At 32.3% G+C, this 14,277-nt stretch overlaps 1 protein-coding gene across 1 annotated transcript; it reads left to right on the top strand.

Annotated features, from left to right (window-relative positions):
- Positions 1 to 5,579: 5,579 nt before the first annotated feature.
- Positions 5,580 to 7,155, top strand: LOC114762827 (probable fatty acyl-CoA reductase 4). Its single transcript, XM_028952420.1, has 5 exons — positions 5,580 to 5,722; positions 5,822 to 5,983; positions 6,108 to 6,189; positions 6,779 to 6,906; positions 7,026 to 7,155. Exons 1-5 carry the CDS (start codon positions 5,580 to 5,582, stop codon positions 7,153 to 7,155), a joined length of 645 nt encoding a protein of 214 aa, XP_028808253.1.
- The last annotated feature ends 7,122 nt before the right edge of the window (positions 7,156 to 14,277 follow it).

Genomic DNA, 14,277 nt, shown 5'->3' with positions numbered 1-14,277 from the left:
GGATGCGTTTGGTGTGAAGGATTTGGAGGGAGAAGGGAAGAGAAGGGATTTTTATCATTTTTGACAACGCACAGATTTTAGGAGGGCCTCCCCTTCTCAGCCTCCCTTCCAAAATTGGGAAGATTTAAAGGGAAATAGCAATATTTTACTATGTTGTGACAGCTATGCCCGTATTTATTTTTAATATCCATATACTACCTTAAATTCTTTTCTTCTTATCTCCATATGTTGCTCTCTCTTTTGTATGACCAAATATTTCATTCAAAGATATAGTATAAGTTGTGGCTGAACATTACTTCAGCCTTCTTTTCAATAATACTTCATATTCTACAGTATATTAGAATTTTAGTATAAGTATTGTTCAATATATTAAATGTTATTTACAATTCTATTTTATTAAACATTCTATAAAATTTGCAAAAATAATCTTAAATAAAAAAGTGCAAATTGTCCATGTCAAAATATTTTTTCCTCCCCTCCCCTCTCCTCTTTTTTTATAAATCCAAACAAAATAATATTAAAATCTTTCCACTCTCCTCTCTTTTCCTTTCCTCCATTAAAATCCCTCCTCTATCCTTCTTCTTATTAAGCCAGACAGACCCTTATAGATCCACGTATGTATCATATGATTAAATTGCTGAGATCTAGACTCAGCAAATATGGCCCATGAAAAATGCATGTGGAAAATAAAAGGACCACGGGATACCTCGTGTCTTTTTTTTTATGCATTTTTGGAAACAAAATAACCACGTATATATATTATCAAAATAAAAAAACCACGATATATATTTGGAAATTAATTATTGAAGGACCTCAAGTTAGGTGCACACGTACAGATTTTTTCAAAGAAATTTAGATGGTGGAATCAGGAAAAGTACATCCAAAATAATAACCACACGGCCAGTTTCTGCTATTTTAATGATCTTGTCTGTATTTATTATGTTGCGGGTAGCCGTTAGGCCCCGCTGTGGGGGCACAACCAAAATTATTATACTACCTCCGGTCTTAATTATAAGACCCAATTGATTTATTTGAGGAGATTAAGGAAATAAGTTAAGTTAGTTATTTGTAATAAATAAGTGTTGTTATTCCTAAAATATCCTTGCTAATTAAGTATATTGGCTAGAACTATCATTATTAGAAGGATTATCTTAAAAAAATGCATAAATATAGGAGACAAAATGGATTGGGGTCTTATAATTAGAACCAAATAAAAAGTCAAACGGGATCTTATAATAAGGACCGGAGGTAGTATTTATTAATATTTGCTGGCCTGACACTTAGAGCCGAGAAAACGGGCCAAGCCCGTCGGGCCGGCCCGTTTAAGCCCGTTTAAGTCGAGGGCCGGGCTTGTATTTTGGAGCCTTGAAAGGGAAGTCGGGCTTAAAAGGACTAGCCCTGTAGGGCCGAAAAATACAGGGCCGGCCCGTTTAGGCCCGCCAAATTATTTTTTTTTAATTTCTGTCTTTTTTTCTTAATTTAAAAAAGAAAACCCTAACATTTTAAACATAGCATACTCTTAGTTTTACTTATCTTGGCAGCTCACATAGATAGCATTCACAAAAAGAAAAAAAGAATCACTATAGTTGTGGGAAAAATAACCAAAAAAACATGAAAATTGCAAAATTTAAAACTAGGTATATTCATAAAAATATATTGTTATTTATAAGTTGTCAAAACCTATTAAAATACTATATCTATAATTTTTACAATTTTTATTTATCATTCTCCCATATTTTTTATACTTGAAATATAATTGATCAAAAAATCTTTTAAACTAAAATAAAGATCTATATCATTTTTATAGTAGAAACAAATTTAGAACTAAGAATGATGGACTCTTTTCTTTTTTGTCGGTATGATAAATGATTATTCTTTATGTATACTATGTTTGTTAGTTAAACTTTTTTGTTAATTATTTATAATCAAACTAGATCATCCGCATTGTAATTATCTACTGAACTTAATGCTTATTTAGTTGTTTATGTTTGTCCTCTATTTAGTTTGTTTATTCAATAGACTTTATTATACTGTAATATATGTTTAGACATGATAATGTTTATATTTGTGACTTAATTTTATTTATATTTATACCTTTTATTAGTAATTTTTATTGTTTCATTTTTATTATTTTGATAAAATATACAAAAAAATAAAAAAAATTATTTTAATTAAAAAGACCAAAAGCCCGCGGGCTAGCCTGAGCCCGTCATCTCACGGGCCGGGCTTGAAAAAATGACTTATTTTTGGAACTCGGGCTTAAACGGGCCGGCCCATTTAAGCCCGAGCCCGTCACGGGCCGGCCCGTTTAAGCCGAGCCCGTCACGGGCCGGCCCGTTTTCCCAGTACTACTGACACTTGCCTGCGCGTGTCGCCGTTCCATCCGCTCATCAATTGTCCTCGATCACACCCAACGCGATGCACCCAAAAGTCAAATTGTCAATTGATTCTCCATCTTTTGTTTTGGTTGAAAATTTACATAAAACAAATTAAAAATTACAATATTTTAATTTAAACATCTAAAATATCAAAATCTTAATAGAAGATATGGTATTTGACATGGTATTTTAAAAATACAATCAAACGACTAAAATGTTTTTATATCAGATTTTTTTGAAAAAAAAATATCAAGCTTGTCATTATCAGTATATTTTTTTTCACTTGTTATTTAACACTTCTGATTATCCATTCATAGCTTGTTAATAAACTTTTTGAGATAAGGACATTTTTATCATTTAATTATATTTGCAAAATATCATATCAGACATTACTTCCTCTCCTAAAATTTTTAATCTCCTACATGCCTGAATTAGAATGTTGTGATTTCCTATAAGGGTGAGCATTCGATCTTTTGGTTCGGTTATTGGTGATAACCGAATTAACCGAATAACCAAATAAAGCAAATTATAAATACCGAACCGAAATCGAATTAACCGAAATATTTCGATTAAGTTAACCAATTAATCGAAATATATAAATATGAAAAGTGATTTTAAATTAAAAATAATAATAAAATATAATTACAATCATTAATTAATAAATATTTCATCATTTAATATGATTTATTATAACCATATTTGTTGAATATAAGTATATTTAAAGAGTTCACATAAACCCACATATATATTTATTATAATAATATTTATTAAATATAAATATATAATATATTTAATTCGGTTTTTCGGTCATAACTGAAATTTTTTTTTTACTAACCGAACCGAACACCGAAACCGAATATGTAATTGAAAACCAAAATAATCGAATCGAAAAACTGAAATTGAATTCGGTTCAGTTTGGCTTCGGTCACGGTTTGGTTTTGCTCACTCCTAATTTCCTGCAGTATTTCAATTTAGGCACCTAAAATATCAAAATCTTAGTAGAAGATATGGTACCTGGTTTGGTATTTTTGGAAATACAATCAAATGACTAAGATGTTCTTATATCAATTTTAAAAAAAATTATCAAACTTGTTATTTCCAATACATTTTTTGTTATTGGTTATTCAACAGTTATCATTACCAATTCACAACTTATTAATAAATAACTTGTTATTGTCAATAAATTTTTTATCATTTGTTGTTTAACACTTGTCATTACCCGTTCAAAACTTATTAATAAGCTTTTTGAGATAAGGGTATTTTTAATATTTAACTGTATTTGCAAAATATCAAATCAGACATTACTTCATCTCCTGAAATTTTAACCTCTTACATGCCTATATGAGATTGCTTTAAGACTAAACACCTTCGGAGCTAAGCATGTCATGGGTTTCGCCAAAAAATGTGTTAAGCTCAAGGTTCTTGTCCACGTATCAACAGGTTAATTAGCATAAATATCTTCACCAACCTTGTTTCTTTTATTAAATCATATTTTGCTTTTACGGGTATTTCTTGGAGTTTGTACGGCTTGAATGTTGGTTTTTACCCAACTCAACTAGATATATCACTAACTATCTCAGCTACTGTTTTTTAAAGGGTTGATACAACAAGATAAGGGTGGTTGGACCTCTCAGTCAAGTGACAAGTCCACGTACTCTAACAAATGACAATTTCAGTAGACCAAATCACAACTTAGTTGAGGGGCATTTAAGACATTTCACTAAGATTTCATGTTTATAATATGGGACCGGGTTTTTAGTTACTATTTTTCAAATTGAGGATCCCAAATCATAATTTCACATATTGGGGGTCCCAAGCCGCAAACTTCTAATATTTCTCTCGTTATTTTTCTCTCATTCTTTCCCTTTCCAAACGAGGGCTAAAAGATGAGTGGTACACAAACGAAATTTTAAACCAGGTAAAGGCCCAATTTGATTTTTGGTCAAACACACACGCACGAACAAAAATGTTTGAACCAATCAACACTGCGCTCTTTGTTTGTTTTATATCAAATTGAAACATGAATTAAATCAATCATTCTAATATCATAAATCAATGATGAAAATAAGTAACATAAAAGTGTTATTACAAATTACTCCTCCGGCCAACTATGTATATCATGCGGATTTTTTTGTTCTGGCCAACTAGGTCATGCAGATTTGACGTTGCAATGAATGTTAACACGATGGGGGCTCTGAATGTCTTAAACTTCGCAAAGAGGTGTCAAAAGATACAAGTTCTTCTCCACGTATCAACTGGTAAACATGCATGTTGCTTCTTTTTATTCTAAATATAAGAACTACATAACAATTTTAGAAGGATGAAGAAAATTAATTAAGTTAATTTTATTTAAAAATATATATTAATTTTTCTAAGATATCCTTATTTAATAGTATACATTAAATATTGCTTAAAAACTTCTTTTAATGTGTGCAATTAATTGGCATAATTAAGAAAAAAAATATAAATTTGGAAAAAAAAAAGTTCTCTTTAACCAAAGAAGCTAAACTATCTTGTTTAGGTACAAAACAACCTTTCAACCTACTATTTCCCACATTTAGAATGGGGTGAAGTAATTAATGATCTCTCTGGTACATGACTTCTTTACTTAGGATCAGAGGCAACAGATCAGCCTTATGGCTGTTTAGAACTATGCTTTGTTTAGTTTGGTTGGCTATTTAATTAATTTGAAGCAAACAGTCAATAAACTAAATTTTAATTAATTTATGACAATCGCATTTCAGTTTTTCTAGCCCTACCATCGGCCTCATGCCATCTTCATGGCCCAGCAGCTAAAACCTCGAATGTTCAGATGGACGCAGACGTGAGCCAAATTTGATTTGCACCCAAACATCTTCATGGCCCAGAGGTGTTTGGTAAACCCAAAAATACTCTTAAAAATACTTTCACACAACTCGAGACAAAACTTTTCTCACAGATTTACTTCTTGTAAAATTATTTTTAAAACCATGATTTGGTTTGCACCCAAACACTTCTTTAGACTTGTGTGGATTATAATTAGACATACTTTTTGGTCTTGCATGGCTTCTGAAAAATTAGTCATTTTGTGGCTTGCTGTAAAATTATATACTATATACACATATATTTTGATATTGAGGATTATGACTCAAATTATTTATCTTAGCATATGTGTGTGGGGAGGCTAAGGACAAAGAAGTAATACGGGAAGAACCCTTTAAGATGGGACGTGCCTTGAAGAAGGTTGCAGAATTAGACATTCACGCAGAACTGGGTTTTATGAAGAAAAGAACGCAACAACTCGAAGAGGAGAATGCTGATGCAAAGGCCATCTCAGCCGCAATGAAAGATTATGGACTTAAGAGGTTCTTTAATTATCAATTTAAAACCCCATATCTGTCTTTTTCATCCTTTCTAATCAATAAAATGAACTAGGAATGTAAATTTTAATTAAAACGATACAGGGCAAACTTATATGGATGGCCAAACACTTACGTATTGACAAAAGCACTGGGAGAAATGTTTCTGTCACATCTCAAGGATCAGATTCCTCTAGTCATCATACGCCCAACCATGGTGACCAGTACCTACAAAGAACCCTTTCCTGGCTGGATTGAAGGTTTCAGGTATTAATCACTGTGCATACACACTGGACATTCTATTACTAATTATATGTACATTATCTTCACAATATATAGAGATAATAAAAGTGAGGAAGAAGTTGGAAAATTATATATTTTATGATTACAGAACAGTGGATGCTGTGATCGGTGGCTATGCCAAAGGAAAATTAACTTGCTTTCCGGGTAATCCTAAGACAATTTTAGACTTGGTAAGTATTTATATGTGTTCCTTTCTTTTTTAGATATCCATGTTATAGGACAATCTATGCATGGTTGATTTATACTATATTTCAGCATAATATATATTATTTAAAATTTGAACTCTCGGCCAGTGATTCATGATGATGATGCAGATACCTGCGGACATAGTAGTAAACTGTATGATGGCAGCAATGGCGAATCATTCGAATGAAGCTTCAGAGAATTACACATTCCATGTTTGTTCTTCGTCAAGAAATCCTTTTAGACTTTCATCTCTTCCCAATATCTTGTCTCTTTATTTCAAGAATAACCCACTGACCACCAAAAATGGAAAGCCTTTGATGATTCGATCCAAGGCAACATTAGCAAGCAACGCTCATTTCCATATGTATTTGCTGATTCAATATCTGCTACCACTCACGGTATATCATCTTCTACGTACACTTCAAGCTGTGCAAAACAATCTCTCTCTCTCTCTCTCTCTCTCTCTCTCTATATATATATATATATATATCCCACCCTAGCCACCTCATATCTATATGTAGATATTAAACTGCATGTACTAATGTTTTTGCACGTTTTGGTGGATTTCAAAAGGGATTAAATTTAGCGAACAAAGTGCTTTGCGGAGGCTTCCAAGATGCTTACAGTGGCAACCACAGGAAAATCAAAATGCTGACACGAATGGCTGAGCTTTACAAACCTTACGTGTTTTTCAAGGCTACGTATGTTTTTTTTTAAATTTAATTATTCTCTTTTAATTGATTATTTCGTAGTTGTTTATGTTAATGCGTAAACTTAGCTTAACTTGGAATAATTAATGTTATGAAAATAAAAACAATAGCTTCGACGACAGCAACACAGAAAAGCTAAGGAAGGCAACAAAGTGGTGGGAGGGCGTTGGAAGTATTGATTGGAGTGAGTACATGATGGACGTGCACATTCCTGGCCTCGTCAAGTATGCAATTAAGTAACCCTCCAAGTGATTTCCCCAAATTGATTAAATCAATAAAATAAATTGTACTAGACCAAGGTGTTTGTTTTGGGGGAAGATTGGAAAAAAAAAAAAAAAAGTGCAATTGCATGCATGAATAATTATCAATAATTAGTTAGCTCTAGTAATTTGAAAAATAAGTAAATAAATTACAAAGCGCGGCATGCTGGAGGATGTATTTTGGCCTCGTCCACTGTGTATTGAATTCATCTCCTATGGATAGCTTTAATATTAAATGAAACCAACCATATACGGAGTATTTATTAATGTGTGCTGATCGGAAAGCTCGATGATTTGCATATGTGTGAATTTGAACTTTAAGATCACGCGCATGAAAAATAATTATGCAATATAATCATCACATCGATATTTTGGAAAGTTTTCATTTCTGAAGTCATTGAGATGATCATGGACGACTAGACTACTACTGCACAAGGAGATACTATGACTCAGATGATCCTGACCCAGAAGGCATCATGAACCTATCCCCTAGCCATGAGCCTATCTATAAAGACTAGGAGATATCATCATCGGGAAATCTCTTTTTGGATGCTCTGAATATTATAGTTTACTTTTTCCGAACTTTTCGTACATTTGGTGGGGGTAAATTTATAATCAAAGGAGTATATTCTGACTATAATGACCCGTACCGCATGAATAAAAATATTTTTTTAAAAAAAATATATTTATTACAAATAATTAATTAACTAATATTAACAAATTAATAATCAATTTTTATATTAAAAACCGAAAATAGTAATATCTATTTAATTTTAATTTTAAGGGCTGAAAGAAAATTTCTGCTCGTTTTTTCTTTGCACACATTGCGTTACATCATCGCAGTTAATATTTGACAATGACAACGTCTATTTTGTTGTTTTATTATCTCTATTCTTTGTCTTTAAGAAAAAGTGTTTAATACTCCTCCTGTCCTTATTATAAGACTCAATTTGACTTTTTATTTGGTCCTAATTATAAGACCCAATCCATTTTCTCTCTTATATTTATGCATTTTTTTCTAAGATAATCCTTCTAATAATGATAGTTTTAGCTAATATACTTAATTAGTAAGGATATTTTAGGAATGACAACACTTATTTATTATAAATAACCAACTTAACTTACTTCTTTAATCTCCTCAAATAAATCAATTGGGTCTTATAATTAGGACCGGAGGAGTATTTTTTTTGGATGCAAAATCTGTTTAACAGCCTCTTAGTTAGGTCCACGTATATATCATTTGATTAAATTTCTGAGAGCTAAAATCAGCAAATATGGCCCATGAAAATTGCATCTGGAAAACGAAAGGACCACGGGGTATTTAGTTTTTTTTTTCCTACACGTTTTTGGAAACAAAATAACCATGTATATATATTATCAAAATAAAAAACACGTATATATTTGGAAATTAATTATGTCTCAATAAAAAAAATTATAAAATAAATCTTAGAGATTGTCTTTCTTCATTTTAAAATTTATCGCTATTCAAATTGTTATTAAAAAATTTTAATAATTATTTTTTTAAGACTTAACTGTAATTTTCCCAGTTAATTATTGAAGGGACCTCGAATTAGGTATACACACACAGATTTGTTTCAAAGAAATTTAGATGGTTTCAAATTAAATTTATTTTATTTATTGTGTTGCGTATACCTGTTAGCCCTTGTGGGGACAACCATAAATATTATACGGATTATTAATATAAGAACTAGTAAATTAATTTAAGTATATTAAAAATATTAATTAAGTTAGTTATTTACAATAAATAGGTATTGTCTTTTTTAAAATATCTTTACTAGTCAAGTATATTTATTAGAAATACTATTATATAAGGAATATCTTTAAAAAAAAATAATTATAAGAGACAAAATAAATTAAAATTTTATATTTAAAATTAAAATAAAAATTTAACCAGTTCGAAGCTGCAGAGGTGGTATTTGTTGGTGTGATTAATGCGATGGCTAAGGAGGCTTGTCACTTGGCAGGCCGTGTGCCTGCTCCATCGGGGTCATCAATTGTCATGGATCACATCCAACTGTCTGTGCCTAAAAGTCAAATTATTAATTACCTCTCCGGCCTTTCTTTAAGAAAATAACATTAAAAAAAGCTAAAAATATCTAGAAACTTAAGAAGTTAAAATTTTAAGGGAAAAAAATGGTGCCAGATATATTTTATAAATATAATTTGAGGGGCAATAAAGAAAAAAATTATCAAGTACCACTTTCTTGCCTGAAAGTTTGACCTTAGTTATATAAATTAAAATATTATAATTTTCAACTTCTTTTTATGTTATTTTTTTAATATAATAAAAAAATGTTATTTATATAATCACAAATTTTTGTTTTCTCTATGTCCCCAGGTTGACAAAATCCTATTTTTACGATCACAGAATCTTCCAACAACTCCTACCACAAAATGGATATATGTGTGTGTGGATAATGAAATTATTGTTATTTGTATAAATACAATATAATAATATTGGAAGAGAATATATATCATCGTGTCAATATAATCTTCACAAAAGAGGAACAACAAACTCTGCTTCTTCAAAATGGGGGTGGCAAGTGTAACACAGTTTCTCAGGAGAAAGACTATATAGGTCACAGGTGCAACTGGCTTCTTGGCAAAGGGTTTAGTTTACTCTCTCTCTCTCTATATATATATATATAAATATACACACACTTTGAAATGAATTGTACGTTTCTGCATATACATATATTAAACATCTAAAAGATCAAAATCTTAATAGAAGATATGGCATTTGACCTGGTATTTTAAAAATACAATCAAACGACTAAAATGTTTTTATATCAGATTTTTTTTATAAAAAAAACCTATCAAGCTTGTCATTATCAGTATATTTTTTGTCATTGATTGTTCAACACTTGTTATTACCAATTCACAACTTATTAATGAATAACTTGTCATTACAAATATATTTTTTGTCATTTGTTATTTAACACTTCTGATTACCCATTCATAGCTTGTTAATAAACTTTTTGAGATAAGGGTATTTTTATCATTTAATTATATTTGCAAAATATCATATGAGACATTACTTCCTCTCCTAAAATTTTTTACCTCTTACATGCCTGAATTAGAATGTTGTGATTTCCTGTAGAGGTGAGCATTCGACTGTTTTGTTCGGTTATTGGTGATAATCGAATTAACCGAATAACCAAATAAAGCAAATTATAAATACCGAAACCGAAACAGAATTAACCGAAATATTTTGGTTAGGTTAACCAATTAACCAAAATATATAAATATGAAAAGTGATTTTAAATTAAAAATAATAAAAAAATATAATTACAATCATTAATTAATAAATATTTCATCATTTAATATGAGTTATTATAACCATATTTGTTGAATATAAATATATTTAAAGAGTTCACATAAACCCACACATATATATTTATTAAATATAAATATATAATATATTTAATTCGGTTTTTCGGTTATAACTGAAATTTTTTTTACTAACCGGACCGAACACCGAAACCGAATTACTACAAAAATAAAGACCGAATATGTAATTGAAAACCAAAATAATCGAACCGAAAAACCAAAATTGAATTTGGTTCAGTTTGGCTTTGGTTTGGTTTTGCTCATCCCTAATTTCCTGCAATATTTCAATTTAGGCACCTAAAATATCAAAATATTAGTAGACGATATGGTACTTGGTTTGGTATTTTTGGAAATACAGTCAAATGACTAAGATGTTCTTATATCAATTTTAAAACAAAATTATCAAACTTGTTATTACTAATATATTTTTTGTCATTGGTTATTCAACAGTTATCATTGTCAAATGGGGGTGGCAAGTGTAAGTCTAGGGGTGCACGTGGGCAGGGCTGGGCAGGGCTCGACCCCTGCCCGATGCCCAGGCCGAACTATGTGTGGGCCGCAAAATACAGCCCGGTGCCCAGCCCTGCCCATAGAAGCCCTAACTATTTTGGGCAGGGCATGGGCAGGGCGGGGCAGGGCGGGCTTCATTGCCCAAAAACCGATGTCCTGCTCAAATCATAAAAAAAAAAAAACAACTCCATCCATATCTGAAAATCACATTACATAATTCTACATTTTAACACACCAAAATCATTCAGAAATAGTCCAAAATAAGTCTTAACAAATATCCAATTGAATAACATCAATAATCCATTCAAAACAAGATTCAATATTGTAATTGGAGCCTAGAAAATTGAACAGTTTGCACTTTGCATCAATCTCCATAATTTCCCAAAAAGGATGGAACACCTGAAAAAAATACAAATAAAAATAACAAAGTTTAATATATTACAAAGTAAACAATAAAAAAAATATACTTCTAGATTTTAAAGGAAGCACCGATTTACCTTGTCAGCTTAACTAGTCATGTTTATAAAATGACCCTTCAATTACCAATAGCCATTAAATTCTCCCCTCCAGCTCCAGGTGTAGCAGAATCTAGGACAAAAAATCAAAGAACAATGACATTACAAATTATGAAGTAAAATATGAGTTATTGAGATTTGGGGGTAAAAAAGATTACTAGCAAGTTGAAGGACATGTTCTGTCTCATCAAAATTATCAAACTCCCGAAGCTTGTCAACAAATTCAGACATTGATAGCCCAGGTTGTAGCCAATTTTGGCTACAAATTAGTGCTTATGTCATCTTAGAAGATAAAGAGCTTCTATAATGATCAACCACATGTCCTCCGGTGCTAAAGGCAGACTCAGAAACCACTGTAGAAACTGGCATAGCCAATACATCTCGTGCCATGTGTGAGAGAATTCTATATTTTTCTAAATTAACTTTCCACCATAACAATATGTCAAACTCAGCTGCAGAAGGGATTTCATCTCTCGAGTCAGTTGTTATATATCTATTTAACTCAGTTTGAGGATCTGTTGAGGTTCTTTGTTTCATAGATTCTAACCACTTATGACCTGGATCCTCTTCACCACCACCATCATCATCATCATCAAAAGAAGGCAATGATGTTGCACCTGCTGTGCTTGTGGAGGTAGTCCCTGAGTCAATAGAAACCCCAGCAGAGTACTCATTAAACAACCGATACAAACAATCTTTAACCCTCTCCTTCATAATCAAGCATACTTCAGGATCAGCATAAAGAAGATCAAACATATGATTCACATATGCTAGTTTATATCGAGGGTCCAAAATGACAGCCACAAAAAGCAATGGATTCATATTGTCTGCTTGACCCCAATACTTGTCATATTTCACCTGCATGCTAGTGCTCATTTCTCTCAAGAAGCTATTAGCATTATTTGTGATATTTCTTTGCAGCATTTTCTGAACCCGAGCAATCTGGTGGAAATATTCATTTGCCGATACAGAAAGGGAGCTTGAAAATTTCAATGTTATGTCATAGAAGACCTTCAAGAATTTGATGAAAATCCGAGCATTATTCCAATCATCAGTAACAGGATCAGAAAAGCTATCCTGCTCACGCCTAGCAGAACTAGAAGCCCCACGCTCACGCCTAGAGCTTGAAGTGCTTGAGCTGAAGTATGAAATATAGTCATCATCTTCATCACGCATTCGCTCAAACACTTTTTGAAACTTCATTGCAGCTTCTAACATTAAGTATGTTGAATTCCATCGAGTGGATGCATCAAGGCAAACAAGACTTTTAGTGTCTATTTTTTCAGCTTCAACCCAAGCTTTGAATCTTAGGGAGCGTGAAGGAGAAGAACGAACATATCTCACAGCATTTCGAATGGCTTCAAAGCTGTCTTTCATTTCTTTAATACCTCCATTGACCACTAAATTTAGGACATGTGCACAACATCTTAATTGTAGATAATCACCGTCACAAAGTAAGCCCTTCCAACTCCTCAAACGTCTTTTAAGATATCCCAAAGCTGAGTCATTAGCTGAGGCATTATCCACAGTGATAGTGAACACTTTCTCAATCTCCCAATCTAACAAGCATTGCTCAATAGTCCTCCCTATAGTATCACCTCTATGATTTTCAATCATAACAAAATTGAGAATTCTTTTGTGAAGCTTCCATTCATCATCAACAAAATGTGCTGTCAAGCATAGGTAATTGAAATTCTGATTTGATGTCCAGCAATCTGTGGTGAGACAAACACGTTTAGTACTCTGTTTCAAAAATTTCTTCAATACTTTAACTTCTCCAAGATATAATTGCCACACATCTGTTCCAATTGTTGTTCTTGATGGGATTGGAAAGCGAGGTTCAAACTCATTCAACAATTTCTTAAATGCAGGCTTCTCCACAATTCTAAATGGTTGCTCATCACAGATAATAAATTCAGCTAAAGCTCTTCTACATCGTTTCTCATCATATACATGTGTAACTAGAGATCTTCCTTGGCCACTAGTCTTGCCTAGGGGTGGAAACAGGCCAGGCCAGGCCAGGCCTCACCCTTAACAGGCCAGGCTTGTGATGAGGCCTGTTGGCCTGAGCCTAGCCTGTGGCCTGTCACAGGCCTTTTATTTGGCCTAAGCCTAGCCTGTTTATAGGCCTGGCCTGGCCTGTTAAGAGGCCTGTATTTTTAACAAATTGTAAACATAAATAAATCCATTCAAAATTACAATAACTTAATCCAAATTATCCAAAATACAAACAAGAAATATGAAATAACCAAATTAACACAATTGTTCTTGTTACCATAATTGCAGTAGCCATTATTTCCCTCATCTTTTCATTAGAATATCTAGCACCAGGTGCTATAAATGGATTAACACTCTGATTAGAAGGTTGGAATGGAATGGTGGGTTGCTTTTGTTGTGAAGAACTGTGCAACTTCCTTTGCAAGCAAGATCCAACATGTCTCCAAAGATGGGAAGTGCTAGCTCCCTTACCTGAGTATGCAAATAGTTGTTTGCAATACTTGCATCTACCTTTGAGCCCATTATCAGTCTCAACTTGGTCCATTTCCTCCCAAATACCCGAAGTTTTTCGCCTCTTTTTCTGAATGATACAATCAGCACCATCATTCTCATCATTAGTTTGTTGACTAGAATCTGTTGGTGCTTGTTAATTGACCTTAGTTGCAATTGTATTAAGAGGAACTGAATTGGATGACATTGTTTCACTTCCAAGTGGAGTTGACATTAAC

This window comes from Neltuma alba, unplaced genomic scaffold (assembly GCF_004799145.2).
Source record: "Neltuma alba isolate B1F8T4 unplaced genomic scaffold, ASM479914v2 tig00011243_pilon, whole genome shotgun sequence".
Classification (NCBI taxonomy): Eukaryota; Viridiplantae; Streptophyta; class Magnoliopsida; order Fabales; family Fabaceae; genus Neltuma; species Neltuma alba.
The sequence above is the reverse complement of the archived record's forward strand: the minus strand, read 5'-3'. Positions and strand labels throughout refer to the sequence as shown.

Excerpts from the sequence above, each read along its gene's own strand:
- LOC114762827 (XM_028952420.1), top strand. The coding sequence starts at position 5,580 with ATGGGACGTGCCTTGAAGAAGGTTGCAGAATTAGACATTCACGCAGAA. Across the intron at positions 5,723-5,821 it reads AAAGATTATGGACTTAAGAG|GGCAAACTTATATGGATGGC; the intron begins GTTCTTTAATTA and ends AAAACGATACAG. Across the intron at positions 5,984-6,107 it reads GGCTGGATTGAAGGTTTCAG|AACAGTGGATGCTGTGATCG; the intron begins GTATTAATCACT and ends TTATGATTACAG.